The 26,366-nt window shown below is 38.9% G+C and overlaps 1 protein-coding gene across 6 annotated transcripts in view; it reads right to left on the bottom strand.

Annotated features, from left to right (window-relative positions):
- CMC1 (C-X9-C motif containing 1) overlaps positions 1-26,366 on the bottom strand; it is a 138,591-nt gene that overhangs the window by 8,259 nt on the left and 103,966 nt on the right. For all 6 annotated transcript variants that reach the window (XM_084987400.1, XM_084987399.1, XM_084987398.1 and 3 more), the window contains one exon: positions 2,444-2,534. In XM_084987400.1, the coding sequence (XP_084843526.1) occupies positions 2,444-2,534 (91 nt within the window). The remainder of the gene's footprint in view (positions 1-2,443; positions 2,535-26,366) is intronic.

Below are 26,366 nucleotides of genomic sequence, written 5' to 3'. Positions count from 1 at the left end.
AAGGCACATGTGGAAAAGCCCACAGATGAGGAAACACTGACGGGCGAAGAGCTATATGTACACTAGTACCAGCATAGCAGTTTCTCAACAGAAGAAGGGGCTGAGGTGAAGCCAGAATGGCAGAGGCCCGGTCATGATGATCCATTCATGCCCCTCTAATAAGTCAGATCTATCCGAATGGGCACTATTAATATGACAGCTGTGAGATCAATTCTGTATCTTGAATAAGTCTGACAACTTGTGGCAAAAGGCCAGCAAGGTGAGAGCAGTGTCCAATAAATAAACCAGGACCATAACCCAGACAAGATGCAAAGAGGGCTTGAGCACAGGGAGGCACATCCTGATGAGAAGGGTGAAATCGCTCTGGGGGGTAACTCAGGAGATGAAATGAACAATTAGGAGCCCAGGAAGATTCTGGAGTCTAGACGAGTGAAATTTACAAAGACACAGGATGCAAGAGTCAAAGGGCCAAGTCCAGTATGGGGCCTGAAAAAGAGAGCCAAGAAATGAATCCACGATTGACAGGAAGGAGCTGGATTCCGTGGATGTAAACTGAACTTCGTCATATTTGACAATGAGGAGGAGATCTGGCAAACCGACATGAAGGAAGAGGACAGGAAGAAAAGGTCCAGAAGAGAAAGACAGAGATGCTGAGGGAAGAGAAAAGAGGGTAATGAGGGAAGCCAAGTCGAAGAGCATCTTAGGGGTTTCCAGAGAGGTCGAGTTTAGAAAGGATGGGAGGATACCTACTAGAAGCTTTAGGAAGAGCAGCTTACACCGGGTGAGGGCAGAAGTCAGACTGCAGTTTACTGAGGAACAAATGAGGATGAGACGGGGGACATAAGAGAACACAAACCATCAGTGTTTCAAGAGGTCACTGAAGAGATGAGAGGGTAGGAGCGCGTCCATGGGACAGCAACAGTAAATGCAGCAGAGCATCTCTTAGCATATGTTGAGAATGAAGGTCAAATAACACATTCTCTGGGAACAGCCCTCCGTTCAATTTCAGCAGATGTCAGTCATGGCCTGTTGCCTTGCCTGCTTCCACCTAAGTGGAGGCCTCCCCTCTGCCTTCCCAGCCATCTCCCAGGATGGGCCAGAACCTATCATTTTTACCTTCCTATCTCCATGGGGCAAGAGAAGGAAGGACATTCAAATGATTATGATGCAGATAACAGCAGTCAATAAATAACAAATACAAACTGAAAAACAGAGCTAACATTTACTGGGCACCCTGTGCTGGGGCGATGTGTGCATATGGGGGCCTCCAGGTATCCTGCAGCAAGTGTCGTGGAGGCAGTGCTGTAATATGGGGGACCCAGAGGACACGAGCCTGGCCGCCCTCCTGGCCACATTCCTGGGCCCTTTGCCCCAGGGCTGCCCACCCCAACCAAGAGGCATAGCTGATGATGATGACTGGCACCAGCTGAATAGCTTCTAGTCAACAAACATCTCTTGGAAGCTCCAGGGATCAAAACTCTTACTTCTCCAGTTAAGTGCTTAGTGCAGGTCCGGGCTCATAAAAAAGAGCAGCTGTTAGAATTGCTTTTAATCTCTTATTCACTGGAGAAAAGATATGTGGACTTAGAATATGTTTCCTCATGTATAAATGCGGGGACTAGTTTAAATAATCTCTAAAGTCTTCCAAGCCAGTATTCTAAAATTGTCTGTAAACTTAACATGTACATTATTCCTCATCAAAAAAGAAAACAAATATAAGATTCAGATAGTTACAACTTTCTTTTTACCTAACTGTCAAACCATCCTGATATAGAGGGTTCCCAGGCCAGGGGAGGAGAACACGGAACGAAGGAAGGGCCTTCCAAACGTGAAGCCTCGCTGACGACTACCAACTAACTACTCGCTGAAGGACCACACTCTGCAATGCCAACAACGTGGGTAATACAATGAGTGAGGAGATGAGCAGAGAGCACCTGCATTCAATAAAACATCAGTGAACCTTACATATAAGAAGCACTTTTATGTTTTGGCCGTGCTTGTGGCACACACAGGTTCCCAGGCCAGGCACCAAACCCGCACCATAATAGTGACCTTAGCCACAGCAGTGACAACACTGGATCCTTAACCCACTGAGCCACCAGGGAAGTCCAGACCTAGAATTTTAATCAGATAAAATGCTGACAAATACGTGTAACCTGAAAAGACCCTTCGTGAATATGTGAGATTTCCTTTTTTTTTCAGAACAATCTTTTACAAATTACAGTTTTAGACTTAGCAACAGTATGATGAATTTGGTGGGGGAAGAAGTACAGAATATATTACATGTAATGAGTTAAATACTATGCTTTTACCTAGAACACCTCTCTCTCTCTCTCTCTCTCACACACACACACACACACACACACACACACACACACACACACACACACACACCAGCAGCAGCAGCAGCAGCAGCAGCAAAAACACTAAGGTAACTACTTACTAAGCAGTTAGACAGTCTTTCAATGCAGAATTTTCTTTCCGGCATTTTACTACCATAAGGATTCCAGAGTCCTTGCAGCATTTAGTGAAATCTGAAATTAAAAATTTGGAAGAAAAAAATGACCTCAAATTACATCAATATAATTTTCAACAGCTCTAAAACATTCATTCAACATCTATTACCTAGATAATAGATCTGTGCTTATTTCATAGTACATAATATGTACTGTGCGAGGCACATAGTACATGGTCCACAAAAAACACACACATGAATCAAAGGCAGAATAAAAGTCACTGACTTTGTAGATCTGAAAGGAGGGAAGAGGGGACCTCTGAGATAAAGAGTTAGGTGGCTTTACAGGGACATGCAGATTTCTCATTCAGATATACTTCATTTTATTGCACTTTGAAGATACTGCGTTTTTACAAATTGTGGGTGTATGGCAACCCTCTGTCAAGCAAGTCTGTTGGCACCATTTTTCCAAAAGCACTGCTCACTTCATGTTTCTGTGTCCCTTAACCCACTGTGCCACAGCAGGAACTCCCGTGTCGTATTTTGGTAATTCTTCCATATGTCGAACTTTTTCAGTATTATATTTGTTACGGTAATCTGTAATCAGCAATCTTTGCTGTTACTATTTTAACTGCAGACATGGAGAAAATAGCAAAAGAACTAGAATGAGAAGTGGTGCCTGAAGACAGGACTGAATTGCTGCCATCTCATGATAAAACTTGAACACATAAGAAGTTCTTCTTATGGATGACAAAAGAGAGTGGTCAGGTGGAATTTTTTCTCGTGAAGATGCTGTGAAGCTTGCTGAAATGACCACAAAGGATTTAGGATAAACTTAGTTGAGAGTTTGAAAGGATTGACTTGAACTTGACTCCAACTTTGAAAGTTCTACACTGGGTAAAATGCTATCAAAAAGTATTGCATCCTATCGAGAAAAGGTTTCCGAAAGGAAGAGTCAGTGGATGAGACAAACTTCGCTGTTGTTCTAGTTTAAGAAATTCTCCCCAGCCTTCAGCAACCAACACCCTGATCAGTCAGCAGCCATCAGCATCGAAGCAAGACCCTCCACCAGCAAAAATATTATGACTGGCTGAAGGCTCAAGTGACAGTCAGCATTTTTATGAATAAAGTTTTGTGGGGGTTGTCTTTTCAGGGCCTCGCCCACAGTATATGGAGATTCCTGGGCTAGGGGTCCAATCAGAGCTGTAGCCGCTGGTCTACACCACAGCCATGGCAAAACCAGATCCGAGCTACATCTGCGACCTACACGACAGCTCATAGCAAAGCCAGATCCTTAACCCACTGAGTGAGGCCAGGGATCGATCCTGCGTCCTCATGGATGCTAGTCAGATTCATTTCCACTGAGCCAGGATGGGAACGCCAATAAAGTATTTTTAATTAAGGTATGCACATTGTTTTTTTCGACAATGCTACCACTGGGCCCTTAACAGACTACAATAAAGTATGAACATAATTTTTACATGCACTTGGAAACCAAAGAATTTGGGTGACTCGCTTTTTGTGATATTCACTGTGTTGTGATGGTTTGGAACCAAACCCGCAATATCTCCAAGGTTTGCCCATAGAGAAAAAAGAGCATATTCTCAAAAAAAAAAAAAAAAAAAAAAAAAAAGAGTAGGAACAGTGAAAGGGGAGTTGCGTCCAGACAAAAACTTTTGGTGTCCAGTTTCCATATGTCTTCTGATGGCATCAAGGCATCCCCTTTCTTGAAGACAACCCTGCCATGGTCCTTAACTTCTGATGACAGAGCTCCCATTCTATTCCTGAGTCTACTCTTAGATGGCCCAGAAAATTCAAATGGCTTTCTATCACATGTCCATCCTGGTAGTTTGCCTATTAAACTGCACTGGCTCCCTTGGTGTCCTGCTTTCTCAGGACCACCAGCCGAGAGCAGCCTTGCTGCTCTGCTGTGTCTGCTCTGGGTCAAGCCGGGGCCCGCAGCCCTTGCTTGGGACAGTGTGCACGGCCCCATCCTCTAGCAGCTTCTCTCCTCCACGATTCTGGTCCTTCCTTCTCTAGTCTAGTCCCATCTGCTGTATGCAGCCAACCATTTCCATGTCAGATGTTAAAACACGTCATCCTCACAAAACAGCTACGGGACAGCTTTTCCAACTCCTCTGGTTCAAAATTACCAGGATTCCCTTCTTTTCCTGTGCTATATGCTACCCTTTCAGTGACTAAGGAACTTCATTTATAATGATTTGAAAGCAAGCAGGTAATTTTCAGAGTCTCCATGAAGACACACTGTATGTAAGAACAGTGGTTTCAAACCACAGGCAAAATGAAAAGGATTGAGATGTGTAAATGCCATGAGACACTTGTCAGAGGGGCTGTGCAGGGACAGGGAGAAGGCTCCACTTGGAGGCCTCGGTCTCATCACTTCCACCACATGCTCCTTTATTCAGCAGCAGAAGTCCCCGTTCTCTGAGACAGGAGCTGCGCAGCGGGCGGGGCCAGATCAGAGCAAGGGGACTTCCTCTGTGTCCTAATGAGAACTCCCCACAACCCAACAAGGCAGGGCAGACTTAGAACCAGCCTGCTGTCAAGGGAGATGCTGAGGGGAGGCTGCGAGACGATGGAAAGTCTACTATGTTCCCCTGTGGTGGTGCAGCAGCAACGAACCTGACTAGTCTACATGAGGACGTGGTTTGACCCTTGGCCTCGCTCAGTGGGTTAAGGGTCTGGCTTTGCCATGTGCTGTGGTGTAGGTCACAGATGCAGCTCAGATCCTGCATTGCTGTGGCTGTGGCATAGGCTAGCAGCTGCAGCTCTGATTCAACCCCTAGCCTGGGAGCTTACATATGCCACGGGCACAGCCCTAAAAAGACAGAAGATAAAAAAGAGAAAGTCCATTACCTCCCACTCTGGAAGGCTGCTAGCATGCCTTTACGTTAACTATTCTACTGATAGTATGATGGACATTAAGAGCTGCCTTTCTAGAGGCAAGAAGTATGATCCTAGATGGAATCGGAGACATGAGCAGTCCTCAAAGGGATGGGGCCATGGGCCGCAGCCTCGGGGTAACTCAGAGCCCTGTACCAGCTCACTGAGATAACATCTAAACGAAGACTGTTAGCATCACGGATTTTACCTCGTGAAAATACGCAAGTTGACCAAACCCCAGGCCTCTTCTGGAAAACACAAATATGATGGCCATTTATTACCACGAGTAGTTTCTGAATTTAACAAACCCAGTAGTTTTCCATATGAGGAATTCACAACAGAAGGCTCAGGCACTGAATTATTTTAAGATCTGTTTTCCCTAATAGGACTGAAAGTGTCCTTAGCAGGATTGATTCCAGATAGCATTTACGTGTTCTGGTGACAATAAAGGCACAGCCTATGTATTTTCACACTTGTCCAAATCTCTTCAGGAATAACTGTGACTGGCCCGAAGCCTCAAGCTGTTTGTAAGGTTTTTGTCACTTGTTTAGCAACAAGGTTTTAATGAGGATCCTTCTTTCATATCACATTAGCGTATACTCACATTATGGTGACGTTGCTAATACAGCTGATTTCTGCAATGGTATTCTGCAACAAGCCCAATTTAACTCACTTCTGTCTCTCAATGTTACATTAAATGTTAAAAGAGCTTGTACGCCTGTATGTAAATAATTTGATCACCACTGAAAACTATGAAAATAAACTTTCTTTCACTTAAGCATATCTTAAAGTAATGCAAATACATATCAATAAGCAGTGAGAGGAGAGAAATTAAAAGCTACCCCAAACTTTAAAGGTAGCATTTAAGACATTTTTTTAGGTATCAAGAACATGAAGTTCTCTCTTTTGTAAACCCTCATTTCTCTGAAAGAAACTATTTGATATAATAAACTATTGGTAAAAATATCCTTTAGGCATAACATTTGGATCAAGTAAATCTAGGAAAACAGAAAGAGATAAAGTCTTCTATCTTTAGCGTAAGATAAGAGGCAAAATTATCATGTTGCAATTAAGTACAAGTAGTCTATATAACTTCCAGTTTATATAAGAACAAACTTGAAGATCCCATGTGATGCAGTGGGATAAGAATCCGACTGCAGTGGCTCAGGTCACTGCAGAAGCATGGGTTTGATACCTGGCCCAGTGCAGTGGGGTAAGGGATCTGGCATTGCCGCAGCTACTGCATTTAAAAACAAATAAAAAAGTAAACTTCTTGGGAACCTCTGTATAAAAGCAGTAAGAGAAAAGAGGTAGTTTAAACTGCTTTTCACTCATTAAATTTATGGAATTTTCTAACGTATTTTAATATTTAAATAATCTCCAATAATAAGGCTTCCAGATTAAAAGCCAAGATGAAGAAACAACTGTGTGTGGGAGCAGAACCACTGGGCACTTGACCTTTTACACTTTTCATTCAGTCAGTTTTAAGCAACATATTATTTTGCAAACACAGTCATCCAGTTAGAACTAAAGCATTCAGTGAGAGATGACAATTTAAAAACATACCAAATTAAAAGAAGTCATCCCCACTGTTTCATGTCTCTGACTAGAACCACCCCTTTTATAACTCCATTAATTTATTATTTTTTAAAAACTCTTAAGCCTATGATTTTTACACAACCATCTTTAGACAGAGCACTTACTTGTAACTTTCTATTTCTTTATTTCCTTAATCAGTAAAGTACTAATAAAGTATACCAATGTGATTTAGAATTTTAACATATAAACTGTGTTACATTTCCATGACTACCCCATCATTTTCATCATTTCATTTTTAAACCTGGAACTTCAATTTAATCTAAATGAAAGACATTTAGGAGATCTTGCTTATTAAAGAAATATATTAAGGCAGATTTTTAAATCCCTCTCAATTCAAAATATATCATCAACTCTACATGGAACTCTTAGCTGCTTCCTTATACAGAACTGGATAAGAATAAAAACAGAGATGTACTTTAGACAACACATAAATGAACCTTTGACCAGTTATTGAATCAGAAGAGGTTTTTACATGATACAATTCGGGAAGAGTGAAGGTATGTATCAACTTTTAGTAATATTTTTCTTCAGGTGATTTGTCTGAAAGTTTCAGATTTAGAATGGAAATTAAAATCTAAAAGTAATTTTCCTAGGAGAAGCTATCTTTTAAGTGAAGACCTGAGTCCCTGCAGACAAGACCTACGTGCAGAGCCCCCGGAAGCTGTGTGGGAATGGGATGCTAGGTTCTGCGCTCACTAGGCTCATGTACAGGGAGGAAGGCCCAAACCAAGGCAGAGATAACACAGACAGTGTGTCCTCTCCTCCCTACTGATGGCTCAGCTGAAGGAAGCCAAGGCTACAAGGCCACAAAGCACATGATGTGCGTAATACTGATAACTGCAACAGTATTTCATGAAGTTCATGTGCAATACTCTGTAACTGAAGTTCATGTGCAATATTCTGTAAACAGTTCTGATTTTTTTTGTTTTTGTTTTTTTTGCTTTTTTAGGGCCGCACCTGCAGCATGTGGAAGTTCCCAGGCTAGGGGTGGAAATCAGAGCTACAACCACAGCAACGCAGGATCCAAGCCACGTCTGCAACCTACACCCCAGCACAGCAACACCAGGCCCCCAACCCACTGAGCGAGGCCAGGGATCGAACCCGCATCTCATGGATACTAGTTGGATTCGTTTCCGCTACACCACAACAGGAATTCCTACACTTCTGATTTATGAACATTTGTTTATAAAGTTTAGTAATGAAACTGCAGATCTCTTTGCAACCTTTGCGTGAATGATTCTAGTAGTATGACTTTCACAAAGAAATCATTCTAATCCAACCTACAAACAAAATCTAATATAATAAACAGTAGTAGATTCGGCGAGAAGCTATTTAGGACAAGTTCAATTCAGTTGCAAAAAGTGTACCTGTGACTATTTGCCAGCAAACATTCTAAAAACAACAAAATTCCACAATTTTTCAAGAGATCTATAAAATATTCAATGAAAAATCATAACATGCAAAAGCAACCTCTTCTTTTCTGAGACACATTCACTAATAGTGGCTTCTTCACTGCACTCATATCTTCAAAAATGTTTCAGTTTCCAAAGACAAACCTAAAATACTGCAGTTGGGAAATCTTCAAATCGTGCTGTCACCTTAATGTTTAAGAAGAGATCCAACTGTAAATATTTCTTAAGTTATCAGAGTAGAAGAAGAAAAAAGTTGCTTACATTCCTGCCTTCATATCATAACAACAACAGCTAACACCTGTATGTACTATGTACCAGGCTTTCACAGGTATTGACTGATTCAGTAAATTCAGATTTTTAATTTTTCTCATATATTCTTTCAATAAAGATTCACAGGCTCATAAAATATCACTCATTCATTCATTCATTCAAACACTTTCCAAGTACTTGCTATAGGCCTAGCATTGTGCTAGGTTCTGGGGTTTCCATACCAAATGAGACAGGAAATAATTTTAAAATGTTAACAGTTGAGTTGGATACCTGCTCTGACTGTTATGGGGTGGGGCAGGGAGGGCACTGTGGAGGCCCAGAACTGGGACTCCAAACCTACCCAAGAGGGGCTTGTCATACTTTTAAACTATGTTCTACACTTGAAAGCAGCTCTTTGCCCCTTTCCAATTTGCTCATTTCTGTTCCCCATTCAACTTTAAAAGATCATGAGGCAATTTAACCTAACTCCTGATTTACGCTTCCCTGAATGTACACCATGCCTTGTCTAAAACCTGTTGATTCTTTTCCTAGATTAAAAGAACAATGAAGAATTAAGCAGCTGGAGTTTCCTGGTGGCCCAGTGGTTAAGGATCTAGCGTTGTCACTGCTATGGCTCGGCTTGGGCACGGGTTCAATCCCTGGCCTGGGAACTTCTACATGCCACAGATGTGGCCAAAAAAAAAAAAAAAAAGAATTAAGCAGTTAAAACATAATAAGCTCTCTAGCCCCAAGAGCCCCTTTAGCAATCCTGAAGGCAGATCACTCGGGCAAGATAACATCTGAAGAGAGGGTCAGCCAGTCTGCGTGCCACGGACAAGGATGCAGAATCCAACCTCCTGCCTCAATGATTCACCACCTATAAACACTGTTGAGGATGAGCAGAATCTCTGGATTTGGTCTCTGCACACAAGCCATCTTCTCCCCAGATTGCTGCCTTTTCTGATTCAAGCACCTTTCCTTTCTACTTGCCTCATGGCTTATGAGCAGCGAGTGGCTGAACCTGAGTTCTGTACTGCATTGAGTGAGCTGAAGAGGAGGAAGAAGGGAAGAGAGCAGGAGCAGATGTGAAAGTGAGGAGGCAGGACAGGCTGCAGAAGGGCTGGGACGTTTCAGGGTACTGGGCTGTGTGCACGTGCGTGTCTGCTGAAGGGGAGGAAAGGAATGGATCAGCTATGACCAGCAGGCAGTGTTAGTGTTTAGGCTTTGTCCTGGGGGCAGTGGGAATCCTCAGAAGGGTTTCACATACCATAATGGCACAATGAGATTTTCTCCTGCGGAAACCTAGAAAAGCAGGCAGGGAGGCCAGGGTGGGAGTTAACAGGGAAAGTAGTTAAGAAGTTGGTACAATAATCCATGCAAGAGATGGCAAGGAGGTAAGAGACAGAGGCAGCAGCTACAGAGAGGAGCAGATGCTAAGTGTCAATCTTGAGGGTGACAGACGAAGGAGTCAGGGATAACAAAACAGCGCAATTGGATGACTCAAAAACACCAGGAAAGGAACACATGTGATGCTGTTCTGTTCTGGTCAGAGCCCAAAGAGGATGATGGGCAACTGGGGGCCTGTGACACATCTGAGCAGAGTTGTCCAGAAAGCATTCGGCTATATGGGTTGGAGGCAAGTCTGAAGATGTTGTTTTGATGGCAGTAACTTATTATTAAAAATAACGAAGAGAAAAGAGGCCCTGGGCAAGCCTGGGCTCCCAATATGTAAAGGTCCAGTAGAAAGAGAAGACAGGAATGCGGGGGGCGGGGGGTGGGGTGGGGTGGGGACTATGAGTTCTCCCATGAGGCCACGAAGCCAAGTGCTGACCCTCTGCAGGGTCCACTGGATCCAATTTAATTTTGGAGTATCTTTTATGAGTAGTTCTATTTCAAGGTTGATATTTCATGATTTTTATTTTTTCTTAGAGGTCTTCCAAAAAACCAAAGAAAACACATAGTTTGTAATACAATAAAACTCATTTCTGTCTTGCCGTTATCATGTTAGGTTCATTGCATCTTTGTATAAAGCTAAGACACAATACAGACTCTTACTGATTTTATTCTTCCTACATTTTGAAACATTTTTACTGTATTATCCTGGGACTTATTTCATCATGACTCATAAATTATTCCCAACTATGTTAAAAATGACTAAAATAATATGAAAACAAAATGACAGAATCACCTAGAAAAATGATGCAACAGTGAAACACACTTTCATTATCACTTTTCTTACTGTACTTCCTAGTGGACTACATCATTTAATTTTTTGCTTTTTGCTTTCCTTGAACACATCTGAGATTTGAGATTTTTTTTTTTTTTTACTGATTATTAAGTAAAACAATAACCCCCAAAGATAGAAACATCCTAATCCCTGGAGCCTGTGAATGTTAGGTTACTTGGGAAAGGGGAATTAAGGTTGCTAATCAGCTGACCTTCAAATAAGGAGATTATCCTGGACCATCCAGGTGGGCCCAAAGTAACACTGAAAGAGTCCCTTAAAGGGGAATAGGGAAATTCCTTGGAAGCTTCAGTGGGTTAAGGATCCGGCATTGTCACTGCTATAGCTCAGGTTGCTGCTGTGGCATGGGTTTGATCCCAGGCCCAGGAACTTCTGCATGCCATGGGATCAGACCAAAAAAAAAGGTATAAGAGGGAGGCACAAGATTAAGAAAGAGCCATGGTGATAGAAGCAGGGTCAGAGAGATTTTATCTTGCCAGCTTCAAAGATGGAAAAAAAAAAAAACAGGGGTGACTTGTCCCCACAAAATCCCTAGGTTGAAACCCTACAGCCCCCCACTACTCTGCTGTACAATGGTATTAGGAGGTAGCCAGGATGAGAGCAGGTCACAGGGGTGGAGGCCTTACAAATACAAGTTAAAAGAGAGGTTTTTTCGCTTCTCTGCTCTCCGCCAGGTGAGGACACAAGTCTGCAACCTGGAAGAGGTCTATCACGGGAACCCAACCATTCTGGCATCCTACTCCAGGACTTCCAGCTTCTAAATCTGTGGGGAATGAAGTTTGGTTGTTTATTAGCCATCTTGTTTACAGCACTTTTGTTAAAGCAGCTTGTGATGGCAAAGATGGGCCTCCAGAAGCTGAAAAGGGCAAAGAGGTGGACTTTTCTACAGCGCCTCCAGAAGGAACACAGCTTAGCCAACATCTTGGTTGTAACCCAGTGAGACCTATGTCCCACTCTGAACTACAGAGTAATAAATGTAATAAATCTGCGCTGTGTTAAGCTACTAAATGTCTGTAATTTGTTACAGCAGCAATAGTAAACTAATACACTGCCTTACACTGGAAGAAAGGGTACTAACCAAAAGACGTTTCCCACATGTTAGATGAATCAGAAGATGAATGCAGAGAAACTGAAAGCAGCCTGCAGACGCTAATGATGATTGCAGAATGGATGGGATGAACACAACTGAAGACCCAGGGTTTGCAGATGACAATATCCTAGATGAACTTTAAGTCAGGAACCCATGAGAAAAGAACATATTGTGAACGACAAAAAGGAAACAAGGCATTCTTATCCCATCAGTCATTGGACACAAGACAGACTACTCACACACAAGGCTTTCTGTACGAAGAACCTGTATAGCCTATGTGCTAAGGGAACAGACAGCAGTGTCCTCCCACCTTCTACACTTGGGCACTTGACCCAAATGCCTAAGGTTGGCTTTAAACAAAGATGATGAGAAGGAAATAATATTTATGGTAGAAATAGGTCGAAAAAAATCAAAATATTTAATTATGGAGCAAAAAGATGACCATCCTCTCTTCAAAAAACAACAACAACAACAAACAAAAAATAGCCATCAACAATTTTCAAAAATTTATTTTATGGGAACTCCTACTGGGGCACGACAGGATCGGCAGCATCTTGGGAGCACTGGGATGCGGGTTCAATTCCTGGCCAGGAATAGTGGGTTAAGGATCCGGTGTTGCCGCAGCTGGGGCTTGGATCTGATCCCTGGCCCAGGAGCTCCATATGCCATGGGGCAGCCAAAAAAAAAGAAAAAAGGAAAGATTATTTTATAGATGCAGGTATAAGAAGAGCCATCACTGCTGGTGCCATGGGACCAAGTGGAGGTATGCTTGGAATGTAGAACAGGACAGGACAGATGTGTTCCAGGTTGATGGAATAAAAATCTGCACTTGCTGTGTTAAATTATTATTAAAATTTCTAAGGTCACTATCCCTTTGCTCTTTTGTAAATTATTTTGAATATGGTTTTTTTTTTCATTCTGAAATTTTATTTTTATTTTTTACAGAATAAAATACATACATTTAAACACAATTACATTCACACAAATTATTATATCATGGATCTTAAGAAACAGATTAAGTGACTCCCTCTGCTGAAGTGGAATGGAAAATATGCTGAGACAAACAGGAAATTTATTCTATACCTTATCCCATTTTGTATGGCTTTCATCCTTACTATTTAGTATTATCATTACATTTCAATTTTTCTTTAAAAATTAGCATTATATTAAAATTGTCATATTATACAACTAAAATTTATAAAGAAGAAAGCCTTATATACCATTAAACATTTTATATAGCATAATAAAAAGAATAACTTAACTGGTAAAAATAACAAAAATAATACACCCTCTGAAAATAAGGAAAATATAAAATGTATAAATTGGTTAAAAAACAGTGTAACTATATAAATATATCCTCACAATTTGTTACATCTTACTGATTTTTCAATATAAGCATTACACCATTTTAGGTGATGTGATAAACAAGACATTATAGACCTTACATTGTACCACAGAGAGAAATGGTTATTAATAACACAATTGTATAACTGTACTATTTAATTGTACAGTTGCATTATTTAATTATAATTATCATAAATTCTTCGATGGAGAAGAAATCAGAATCAGATCTAAGAAGACTTCAGCATTCCAAGAATGATGTCAAATGACCCCCTTCATAGTGGATTATGCACTTATTTACTATGAGATATATTTCTTCTCCAGAGATTCCTTGTTTGTCAATTGTAGATTTTTGGTTTGCAGTTATTCTGAAGTTTTGATATAAGAGTCTATATGTATATGAGATTGTTTTAAGTTGTTGTTCTCTTAATTGCAATTTCATCTCCAGTGTCCTGCATTTGTACCCACCTCTTCTCATGATTTCTGACTTTGGTGGTATAATTGTGCATGGATGATTTCGTATCTTTACAGTATATATACCTTTACTGGTGAGCCTTGTCATTTGTGGAATTTTTGTTTCCTGTTGCTGTCTTTTCTTTTCTGCCTGGAGAAGATCCTTTAGTATTTGTTGTAAGGCTGGTTTAGTGTTGCTGAATTCTCTCAGCTTTTGCTTATCTGTGAAGGTTTTGATTTCTCCTTCAAATCTGAATGAGAGCCTTGCTGGGTAAAGTAATCTTGGTTGGAGGTGTCTTCCTTTCATCACCTTAAGTATATCATGCCACTCCCTTCTGGCCTGCAGAGTTTCTGCTGAAAAATCTGCTGAAAACCTTATTGGGGTTCCCTTGTATGTTACTTGTTTCTTTTCCCTAGGTGCTTTCAAGATTTTCTCTTTGTCTTGAATTTTGGTTAGTTTGATTAATATGTGTCTCAGTATATTCCTCCTTGGGTTTATTTTATATGGTACTCATTGTGCTTCCTGGATTTGAGTGAGTGGTTCCTTTCCCATGTTAGGGAAGTTTTCGGCTATTATCTCTTCAAATATTTTTTCTGTCCCCTTCTCTCTCTCTTCTCCTTCTGGCACACCTATAATACAGATGTTGGTGTGTTTCACATTGTCCCAGAGTTCTCTGAGACGCTCTTCATTTGTTTTCAATCTTTTTTCTCTTTTCTGTTCCACATCTGTGATTTCCATTAATCTGTCCTCCACCTCACTTATTCGTTCTTCTGCCTCCTGTATTCTGCTGTTAGCTGCTTCTAGTGAGTTTTTTATTTCAGTTTTGTATTTTGCATCTCTTCTTGTTTAAGTTTTATATTTTGTATCTCTTTGCTCAGTATTTCCTGTAAGTTATCCATCTTTGCCTCCAGTTTATTTCCAATGTCTTGCATCATCTTCAGCACCAACAATCTAAAATCTTTTTCCTGGAGGCTAAGAATCTCCTCATTGCTTAGCTGATTTTCTGGGGTTTTTCCTTTCTCCCTCATCTGAGTTATAGTTCTCTGTCTTTTCATTTTCACAGGTTTTTGGTGTGGTGACCTTTTTATAGATAATAGAATTGTAGCCTCTCTTCCTTCTGGTGTCTGCCCCCAGTGTGGCTGAAGTCAGTATGGGGGCTTGCTGTAGGCTTCCTGATGGGAGGGGCTGATTCCAATCCCTCTGGTGGGTAGGGCTTAGTCTCTGGATGGGATTAGAGGCAGCTGTGTGCCTGAGGGGTCTTGAGGTAGCCTGTTTACTGAGGGGCAGGGCTGTGATCCCACTTGGATTGTTGTTTGCCCTGGGGCTTCTCAGGCTGACTGATGGGTGGGGCCAGATTTTCCCAAAATGGCCACCTCCAGAGAAAGGCAGCTGCTGAATATTCTCAAGAGCTTTGCCTTCAATGTCCCCTCACAAAAAGCCACATTCACCCCTGTTTTCCCAAGATGTCCTCCAAGAACTGCAGTCAGGTTTGACCCAGATTCCTATGGAGACCTCGCTCTTCCCTGGGACCCAGTGCATGTGAAAGTCCGTGTGTACCTTTTAAGAATGGGGTCTCCATTTCCCCCAGTCCTCTGGAGCTCCTGCGCACAAGCCCCACTGGCCTTCAATGCCAGATGCTCCAGGAGCTCTTTCTCCTGGTGCCAGATCCCCACAGGTGAGGGTTTGATGTGGGGCTCAGAACTCTCACTCCTGTAGGTGAGTCTCTCTCTGTGAACCAGTTAGTTTTCAGTCTGTGGAGCTTCCCACCCAGGAGGTATGGGGTTGTTTATATCTCGAAATCACCCCTCCTACCTCTTGATGTGGCCTCCTCTTTTTCTTCTGGAGTAGGGTATCTTTTTTAAGGTTTCCAGTCCATTTGGGTGGCAACTGCTCAGCCTTTAGTTGTGAATTTCGTTGTTTTTAGGAGAGAAGTTCTGAATACGCCTTTTAAATATAAAAATAAATAAAAGCTATAGATGACTATCCTTTTGGGGATAGTGTGTGTGTGTGTCTGTGTGTGTGTGTGCATGCACATATGACGGGGTTGGGATGGGGGTAATTTATAGCCTGAAAAAACTAGAGTAAGTCTCCTGCTGCCTTCTCATAAAATACTACAGGCAAGCACATTCCCATCTTCCCCTTCTCCTGGGTCAGAACCAATGTGAATACCTGCTTCCCACTCCCTGATGGATATGATTTCCAGACTACTGACAAAATCTGGGTGCCTTTCTCATAATCTGTTGGTTTGTCAAATTTACTTCGGTATCTAACATCTTGCTTGCTCCAAAAAGGATCTAAAATCACTTGATATTTCCCTTAAAAAACAGCATTCAAAAAGACAGTCAGTTCTTTACATCCAAACATAGCAAGCAATTCAAATATATAAATAACGGTGGCCATGCCTTTCTTAACAAAAATAAATATATGGTTGTGATGATTGTTATACACCTATAAATGTAATAAAATTCATTAAGTAATTTAAAAATAAATAAATATATAACAAAAACCATTGGTAGAGAATCATTAAGAAAATGACATACGACCAGCCATTTCTCATTCTATCTTCTCTTAGGTGAAGCAAAATATTTTTAAGTAAAAACTAGCCTTTGACACCATTAAAAGCCACTTATCAGCTTTCTCTTAATGTAACACCATCACAGCCAGAGTAGAAATACTGAACCACAAAACACTATCCAGCCACTACAGAAAGAACACTGATAAGGGATGATCTCCAAGACTCATAGCAAAAATAGCAAGGAGACACATGCACACACACGTAGGTGTATTTATGTGCATCGATACAGACAGAGGCTCATGTAAGCACAGCACCTCTGTGGAGGAATTATGGAAGAAACTGGTAACTGTGGTTGTCTCAGGAGGAAAACTGGGGGTCTGGGGATAAGCACTGAAGAAACACTTTTCTACCATGTTTTGGGAGTTCGTCCATATGTCAACCTCACAAAGTGTAATTTTTAATAAAGAAAGAAAGAAAAGAAAGTAGCATCTGTGGGTGGAGGAGACAGGACAGTAGAGCCCAGGAAAGAGAAGCTCTGGCTTTGATGAGCAGAGTGGACCGTCTTCTCTCTCCAGTTTTTCTTGAGCAGCCTGTTTCCCTTTCCCCTAAATTGCTGCCTAGCAACAAGGTGGGGAATCCCTTCTTTATTACAATAAAGCCACCCCATTCATCACACTCTAGAGGTATTCTGCATGGAGGGCTTAATTTCATTAAATGCTAACTGCTATCAAATATAAATTTGGACATTGCTTTTCCCAAAATATAGAGCTGCAGAGATCCTACTATTACCATTCTACCCGTGCCAAGGGAAGCACTATCCCAAGGTAAAATGACACCATCAAAAATCACACTACTGGCTTTCTTTTAATTTAACACGGTCACACCAACTGCCAAAATGGAAGAAATCTGACAATGATAACACGTGCTCCCTTGCTAATAAATAGGTCCAAATTCTCAGTTTTAAAGAGAAAAAAAAAAAAACTAAAAGGCATGTTATGCTAAATTTAATTAGACATTTAATAAGTGTAGTATCCCCAGTTAACAAGGCAAATCCATCCTTTCAGTTCTGGCTGCAGTTTATTTAAAGACTTTACAATTTTACTACTTAAGAGCAAGTCCTATGGAGGTGTTATCTCACCATTTATATTTTCACAACACTTATGATATTGCTATCACACTCTTAAAATAAATAAAAAGCCCATGCCATGTTGCAGACCAATATAATGCTACATACTTTACATTTATTTCTGGAAATAAACATTAAAATAATTCTGTATTGCTCACTTTATTCTCAATGTTGAACATTAAAAAAATAAAAATAAGAATTTTTTTAAGTCCCAGGTATACTTGAAAAGCATAGGTTTTATCACTTGGTTTCAAAATTAGGTACTAGAAAATATATCCTTAGAAAATTCTGACAACAATAGCATTTTATGACAAAATTATTATGCTTTTAATTTTCTATTAAATTGTGACTTATTAGCTTGCTACTTTAAAGATTAGACTGTATATAGAATGAATTTAGTGGTGCATTTAATGAGACAAGAAGGTAGAAGGATGAACATGAAAAGATTATTTTACATAGTGGTGCATGAGCTATTTGATAATTCTAACACAGTACAAAAGAAAGCTTCTCTCTAGATTGACCATGGTTCAGTTAACATCACTGAATATCTAATACCTCCAACTCAATTAATTCTCACCTGATTAAGATCAGACTGATATTCAAACTAAATCATCTCTCCAGTCAAGTAGAAATCAATATTTCTGATTTTACTTTTAAATTACAATAGAAAATAAAATGCACACATCTTCAATATGCCAAAAGTAGCTTTTCTATTCTAGTCTACCATAGCATGGATAACACAGTTGATTAAAGAATTATTCTAATTTGAGCACCAATATGTAGCAGAATCTGATTAATTTGAACACAGAGATGGAATAAAGTAATTAAATATATCTTATACGGGGGCAAATAGAAAATTGACATAAAATAAACTTGACTTCTTTAAAACAAACTTCACTATTTATCAGCTCAAGTAGTTAAGAATGCGCTTTTATTAAAGACTGATTGATTACCCTGGGAGAAAAGTCTTGTTTCAGGCACAGATATTTACAAGGTGGGCAATGAAAAGAAACAGTTCTTTTCAGGTCATCCTCTTGCCACAACTGCCACCTCCAAAAAGCATGCACATAGCTGAAAACAACCTAATTACTTCTACGACTTTTCCAGGAAAAAGCAGGGTAAAAATTAGTGAATCCTAGAATAACAAAGTGCCTACATATTTGTAACTTACAATACTAAAGAGAACACCCAAAGGACCTTCCCCCCTTTCATCCCTTAATACTCTTTAGATCCAAGATGGGGGAGGAGAGGAAAGCCAGATTAGATGACTTGCTGGGTTAACTGAACAGAAAGCATTGTTTTGCTTGTTAGCAAACTCAACAATTCAGATGAAAAATGACAAAAATTTTTCAAATTTTCAACAATACATTTAAGAAAGCAAGAAATCACAGCTAATTGTACTATTAGAACTGAAAATAACACAATTTAGAGTATTAATATATGCCAAACATTGCTCATCACATGTATTTATTATATATAATATACAATATACAAAATATTTTAAAGATACATTTTACATAAAAATATATGAAGTAGAGCTTATTATATATTATTTTTAAACCTCACAAAGTAGGTTGTTACGGGGTACTAAATAGTTCACAGGTGTTACTTACCTTAGATGTGCCTTCTCTGATGTCTTAGATACATCATTTCATAGAAAAGAATATGAGGCACCACAGAATGAAGTAAATTAACCTGAAAATTTTTATTTCCAAAATTCATATCCCAAGAGAAATAGCCAAAGAAGTTACTTATAGACCCTAACTAAGGGCTTGAAAATCAAATTCTGTTAATATATGATACTCTCCAAACACTTGTAGAATCTGAAGCTGGGGCTAGTGGTGCAATGTGGAAGTTGTTATACACAAAAAGATAATCTTTACTTTCATGAAAGATTCTGTCCTATTTTTCTTGAAACACACAGACATCTAAGTTTGATTTTCTTATGACTGAAGAATATTTTCAGAAGAGTATCTGTCTAATATAAACATTATATAATATATTACATATGTGTAAAGTACTTATAAAATATTTTATATGTATAATAAACCACAGTGCAAGCACAAAGATGCTGAACCAGGGCATATGCCCATGTTTAAAGGTACAGCTATTACTTTATTCCAGATACTATTTTGCAGGAATGAAAAGAGCACTGCCAGATCTGAGGATTCATGTTTTTTTTTTAAAAGCTAGAACCTTTGTTTTACATAAAATCTAACAATTTTAAGTAGCTTAGTTAACTTTGTTTTCCAAGACACCAGGTATACTTTACAAAATACAAAATACGTTATGTTTGCATAATGGCTCCTGGCTAAAGGCTGATGGTCTGTGTCATCAGCTTGACAGGCTCTCTTAAATGCTTCAACTCTAGAATAATTACACACAGGTGGTAATCCCTTCAAAATCTACTATCACTCATTTGACAACTACTAAAGCAGAGGTCTTTTTTTTTTTTTTTTTTTGCTTTTTAGGGCTGTACCCAGGGAATATGGAAGTTACCAGGCTAGGGGTCTAATCAGAGCTATAGCTGCCAGCCTACACCACAGACACAGAAACACCAGATCTGAGCCGTGTCTGCAACCTACACCACAGCTCATAGCAATGCTGGATCCTTAACCCACTGAGTGAGGCCAGGGATGGAACCCATAACCTCATGGTTCCTAGTCGGATTCATTTCTGCTGTGCCACAACGGGAACTCCAGAAGTCTCATATTTATGTTAAAGAGCATCATAGCCCTAGAAGCAGAGGAATTCAGCGGAGACCTCTCATCTCTAACCTCTGACCTCCAATTCCACAAGCCTCAATCTCTTCATGGTCCTGCAAGGCTACCTCATCATGATGCACAGAATTCGTTTACTTTCTCTCAGAACCCAACAACGGCGAGTCAAAATGGGTCTTTAACTGCAGGTCTCTGTTTCCTTCAAGCCAGATGTATTATGCGTTAGTTGCTGAACCTCTCTGAAAGTGTGCTCCAAGAAGCACCCAAGCTAAGAAGGGTGCTTCATTTGGATGGATGCTACTTTATAAAATACATAAGGGGTTTCTTTTCCTCTTCTATTAAATTACCAGACAGGCATTTAGTAATAAGCTAACAAGTAGCCTGTTTGCTGTCCTCCAGAAGTTTCTGACAGAGCAACAGAGCAACAATATGTATAACTGGACAGCAATTATGGAAAAATGACAACAAATGTCACATGACAGTGGGAAACTGATGGGCCAGAAGGCAAGTGCAGTGAAGATAATTAGAGTCTGAAGGTGGAAGGGCTCACATGGGCTAAGATAAAGGAAGTAGGAAATTTGAAGGACTGTTCCCACATTTGCAAAGACGAATGGAAGAGGCCCAAGAAACATCAAAATACATTCTCTACCTTTCTTCTCCCAAGTAGTCTTTTAAACAATCAGTGGGTATGGGTGATGAAATGAACAATTATTTAAAATATTTCTAATAATTTTACATTCTCAGAGTCCAATATAATACCTGTTAATTATTTTTATGCATAAAGCATTACAGCAAAATCTAACAGGTCAAAAAACAGGGAGCTTGGTCTTAGGAAACTACTTTATATAAGGCACTGCTAAATAAGAATTTTACTTTTGGTCTATATTTTATTAGTAACTTTCATTAAAATAATATAAATAATAAAAATTAAAACAGAAAATATTTGAAATATTTAAAAAAAAAAAGGGATTTGGAATTCCTGGTCATAGGAACAGAAGAAAGTAGAGAAAGTGGCTGTCACAGAGTCTTATTTGTTAGATTCCACAAAGAATATTTTTAATTTTAAAACAGAATGTCAACAGGGTTGACTGAAATAAAGAGAAATAAATTAATGCTAAATAATTACTAAGGAAGTTTTGTTTATGGAAATGAATAATTCAGTGTTTTACAAAGTAAATTCAAACAGCAGCTGCTTTGCTGACATTAAGCTAAAAAGAGCTTTCTCAAAATCTACAAACTTTAAAACTAGAGAATCATCATATTTTTTAATGTCACATAGTTATTTCCTGGGTCTTCTAGTTTTAGTATAAAGTATTACAAGGTTACAAGGGTAAGTAGCGAACCATTTAAGGCATCTCTGTGTTACATTTTTCATGGTATGTGTATGTCACATTTTGGTTAACTGAATATATGCATAATTCCTAGCCTGTTAAGTCTTATAACAGCTGGGTGAGATAGGAATTCAGATTTCTAACAATCTGTTCCCAACCCACTTGGTCCTGGATTTTATTCAGATCTCAAAATCAATCTATGGCTGCCTTTTCTCCACCGCAGTTTCATTTCTGTCTCTTAACTAGCTGCCCATTTATTGGGAACAAACTCTTCTTCCTCAAAGAAAAATGAACCCAAATTTAAATACACACACTTGAGAGAAAATGCACATATTGCAAATTAAGTTCATTTCTACTAAAGAATTTATCCACAGTTTTGGTGAGAATCAGCTTCTCAAAACAGCAGCTAAAATAGAAACCTGAAAAAAACTCTCAAAGATCCATTTGAGGAGTTCCCGTTGTGGCACAGTGGTTAACGAATCCGACTAGGAACCATGAGGTTTCGGGTTCGTCCCTGGCCTTGCTCAGTGGGTTAAGGATCCGGTGTTGCCATGAGCTGTGGTGTAGGTTGCAGACGCGGCTCGGATCCCACGTTGCTGCGGCTCTGGCGTAGGCCAGAGCAGCTACAGCTCCAATTCGACCCCTAGCCGGGAAACCTCCATATGCTGCAGGAGCATCGCTAGAAAAGGCAAAAAGACAAAAAAAAAAAAAAAAAAAAAAAAAAAAAATCCATTTGGAATTAAAACAAAACACTTCCAAACAGTCACACAAGACAAAGGGAAAACCAAGTTCTATTTCCATTAAAAAAAAAAAAATTATGTTTATCTATTGCAGTCTGTACTTCTTTTGGAAGAACATGAAAATTTAGCAGACTGTGAACAACATTTGTTTTAAAAATGAAGGAGAATAGGAAATAACATACTGTACACTTAATTTACATAAATGCACACATATACACAAAAGGGCATAGTTATGTACACACTGGGTTGATAAGAAATTGGTTGAATTTCTTATCATAGGCCACGTGAAAAAAAGCTGTCAAAACCATTGGCCTTGGTGCATGCTAATTCTTATCCTCTATAACAGTAGAAAAGCAACTCAAACACAACTTATTCTGACATAATTCCTTTGTTAAATATTTACCATTTCTATATGAGAAGTACTATTCCAGGTATTTGGACTAAATAAGTAAAACCAACCAGGCTCTTTGTCCTTATGAAGCTTTATTCAAAAGAACGAGACCATTGGAAAATACAGTAATATATATAACATGTTAGAACGTGGGGAAAGCTATAGGTAAAGAAGAGTGGAAAAGGCGATTATGAAAGGGTGGAAAAGTAGGGTGCATTTTATGTAGGTCTAAGTAGGACCCTCTGAGAATTTGCACAACACTTAAAGGAAGTGAAGGAATCAATATCATCATTTTTATACCCAATGATCGTCTAATACAAATACTTCAGTTTCTAATTCCACACATGACAGATCAGAAAATATAAGGAAAATGGACATGAGGAAATAACCACAGATAAGACTAAATTTTCAGAACTGAATTCCAAAGCAAATGCAGGTGGCCCCTCCAACAAACCACCAGGGCTTAACTTTTAAGATATCACTAAAATGAAAGTAGAGACTAAAGACAAAAGAAATACATAAAAACCAATTAAAAATCTTAAAGCAAAATGAGCTTATTAAAATAAATCTATCAAAAAAACACAGTTATTTCTAGGGCAGCAAAGTGTGAAAACAGCATTTTCTACTCCTTTTAGAGTCTATAGATTCTTTATTTTTCTAAAAAATCAATAATTTAAAACTAAGCACCTCTGCAACTTCTACCAAGATTACAAAAGAATGAAGAAATATATGTGGCTAACTAACTCAAGCCTGACTTCTAATATAACTTGTACCCTGAGTAACAGGGAACATGAGTATTGGCTGATGTTCTGAAATGAGAAATTTAGGTGTAACTCTATTACCACACACTAAACACAAGTCCTCTATTTTTGTATAAGTCAATGAAAGGGAACAGATTTCCTAAAGAGAATATGAAAATAAAATAAGATGAAAGGATGTCAGGTTAAAATGATTGTTTTTAATTCATAAAAGTGACTGAAATAGCATAAACAAACTTAGGATTTCTGGTATTATTACTGTATGTTGACTTTAACTTATCTGTATTAGCCCATTAGTTTTTTAACATGGACAAATTCAAGTATCTCTCTGTGAACATATACAGAAGGGATTACATAAAATACATGATTTTTAAAAGTAGAATTTAGCAAAACAAAACTAAAACTAAACTAAAAGATTTGCTGATGTTCACTTTAAATTTTCTTGATTAAAAAGGATATTAATTCTAAATGTGCCTCAGATCTTAAGAAAAGATATATGAAAGCCATTAATAAGTTTGAATCATTGTGTTTTTTAACTTCATATTCTAATTTTGGACAGTATTGAAAGTATTGTTGTATTTCCCCCACATCTTGTCATTAAGGGTCCCGGTTTTTATAAGTTGTGTTTTTTCCTGGTCACAATTTATTATATTTATATTCCTTTCTATACCATGAATAGAGTGCTTACCACATCTTCTCTTTTTATTTCTTTGTTTTATTTCCTTTTATTTATGAAATAACGAGCAGTATAATAGTTAACTTCTGATATTCACAAATGTTCATGTAGCCATGGAAATGCTTCATCTTACCTTCTAAAAGCCTATGCAATTTCTAAACCCATCTGACATGGTTAATGAAAGTTTATTTATCCTATACTGTAGAAGGAAGAAATTTATTTCATGTAAGAAAAAGAAAATAGGGGAATTCCTGTTGTGGTGCAATGGGATTGGCAGTATTTCTGCAGCAGCAGGACACAGGTTCTGATCCCCAGTCCAGTACAGTGTGTTAAGGATCTGACGCTGCTGCAGGAGTATAAGTCACAGCTGTGGCTTGGATTTGACCCCTGGCCTGGGAACTCCATATGCTTCAGAGCAGCCAAAAAGAAAAAAAAAAAAAAAAAAAGAAAACACAATTCTCAGGTTTTGCTACTTAACTCCTTATGTGCATCTCCTTAGAAAGCCATCCTGTAAGAAGTCAATTACAGAAATGTCTGTACATCAGTGGGAAAAAAGCAGGTCTCTTTTTGCAGTCATCAATACTGGAGCAAGGCTCTCAAAATTATTTTGCTAGTTCCATAACCTTTTTGATGGAATTCATTTATGTAATCTTCCCATAGCCGGCCCTGACAGGTATCCTTACAGGGCATGCATCATATTAAGGTAACTAGGAAACTCTTGGGACAGCATTTCACCTACGTAGGCATTACTATCACAAAGCCCTTTAAAAAAAAAAAAAATCACTCACTTTACATTTATTTTACCCAATTAAAATAAGTTCTTCAAGAAATAATTATTTTCTTTCCTTGTTTGAAATCCATTCAGTTCAAATTTAATCATATATACAAAATATAAAAGGTATTAGGGATAAAATTAACACAGATTTAAAGAATACTTGAAAAAGATATATGTGTTATTTTAAAACCTTATTAATAGCACACCTGACATTAGAAATCAATGACTAAAAAAACAGATTTTTATTAAAAGTTGGGTATCTTCCTGGCTATCTCACAACCATCTACCTCAAACCTAAGGTGTCCAGAGTTCACGGCTCTGGCAAATCAGCAAATCGTTTGAAACCAAACTTTGGGCATCAACAGGCTTCTCTCTTCAGAGGTCTCTTTGATCACCAAGTCCTGCTAATGCTTCCCCTGATGGAAGGTGAAATCTCCCTGGGATAAATGCAAATTCACTCATTTACATTGAAAAAAAAAAAAAAACCTTCCAAATTTCAGAATAGAATGACAGATAAAGTCAATGTGATAGGATGATATAAAATATGACAGGTCACCTAGACCATCTCAGTATCAGTGTCACAATCAGAGCGGCAGCTCACGGCCTCTGTGCTCTTCTCTGGGGACCACACATTGAGATGGGTCTTGACAAATAGGCATGTTCCTACAGAAAAGGATCAAAAGACTGGGAAGTCTAAAAACATGCCATATTTTGGACTGGCCACATCTTGGTACGTAAGGAAAACTTGAAAATATTTAAATTTAGCCAAAAAGGAGCAAGTCTATGATCAGTAAAATAGGTTTAAATAAAATGCTGGAAAACCTTACATGTAAGAGTTTAGGTTTGATCCTACAGGCAATGGGAAATGACATGAATTAAACCCACAGACTTCAGAAAGCTCTACCTAGCAACAACATTTAGGGTACAGTTAGAGAAGAGGAAGGAAAAGAAATTTTCTAGATAGGGAAAGCTAGTCTATATGCTAATAAAACAATTGAGGCAACATACTAAGGAGAGTTCTGGTTAAAAAATTGCATGGTATTTCAAGCTCATAAACTTTTCCTCAATAAAATCAACAAAAAGTTCAAAAAAAGAAAAGAAAAATTGACTAGCTTCCACAATACAAGAAAAGAGGTATACACACAGTATTATATCATAAACTTTAAATAGGAATGGTCAGGAAAGATTCTGGAAAGCTCAGCTCGACACAGCCCCAATCCCCAATCCATCCCCGGAACACACGGAGCACAGAAAATGAGCTAAAAAAGTCCTGAGAATTCCACTAACGGCACCCCTCACTCTCGAGACTGAGGGCATAAACAGGAGTCTTAGAGTAAAGGAAAAAACAAAACCAAACCTCCAGCCCTTCTCCCTTGCCTCCAGGCTTCAGGAGAGGACACAGAAGAACACCTGAGCCCTTACACTGCACCCCACAAGGGACAACAAATATCAGAAAGAGGTGGCAGGAGTGCTAGAGAGGATTAACCCACAATTTTTCAGAGAAACAGCAGGGCAATTCTACAAACACCCTCAGGAAAAGAAAATTCATCTCAAATGTCACACTGTATAAGCACTTAATAGAAAC

Source organism: Sus scrofa, chromosome 13 (genome assembly GCF_054392235.1).
Source record: "Sus scrofa isolate SSC_HxYL_T2T_F1_AM1 chromosome 13, Sscrofa_HxYL_maternal_Yorkshire_Landrace_v2.0, whole genome shotgun sequence".
Classification (NCBI taxonomy): domain Eukaryota; kingdom Metazoa; phylum Chordata; class Mammalia; order Artiodactyla; family Suidae; genus Sus; species Sus scrofa.
This window is presented reverse-complemented; position numbering and strand designations above follow the sequence as displayed.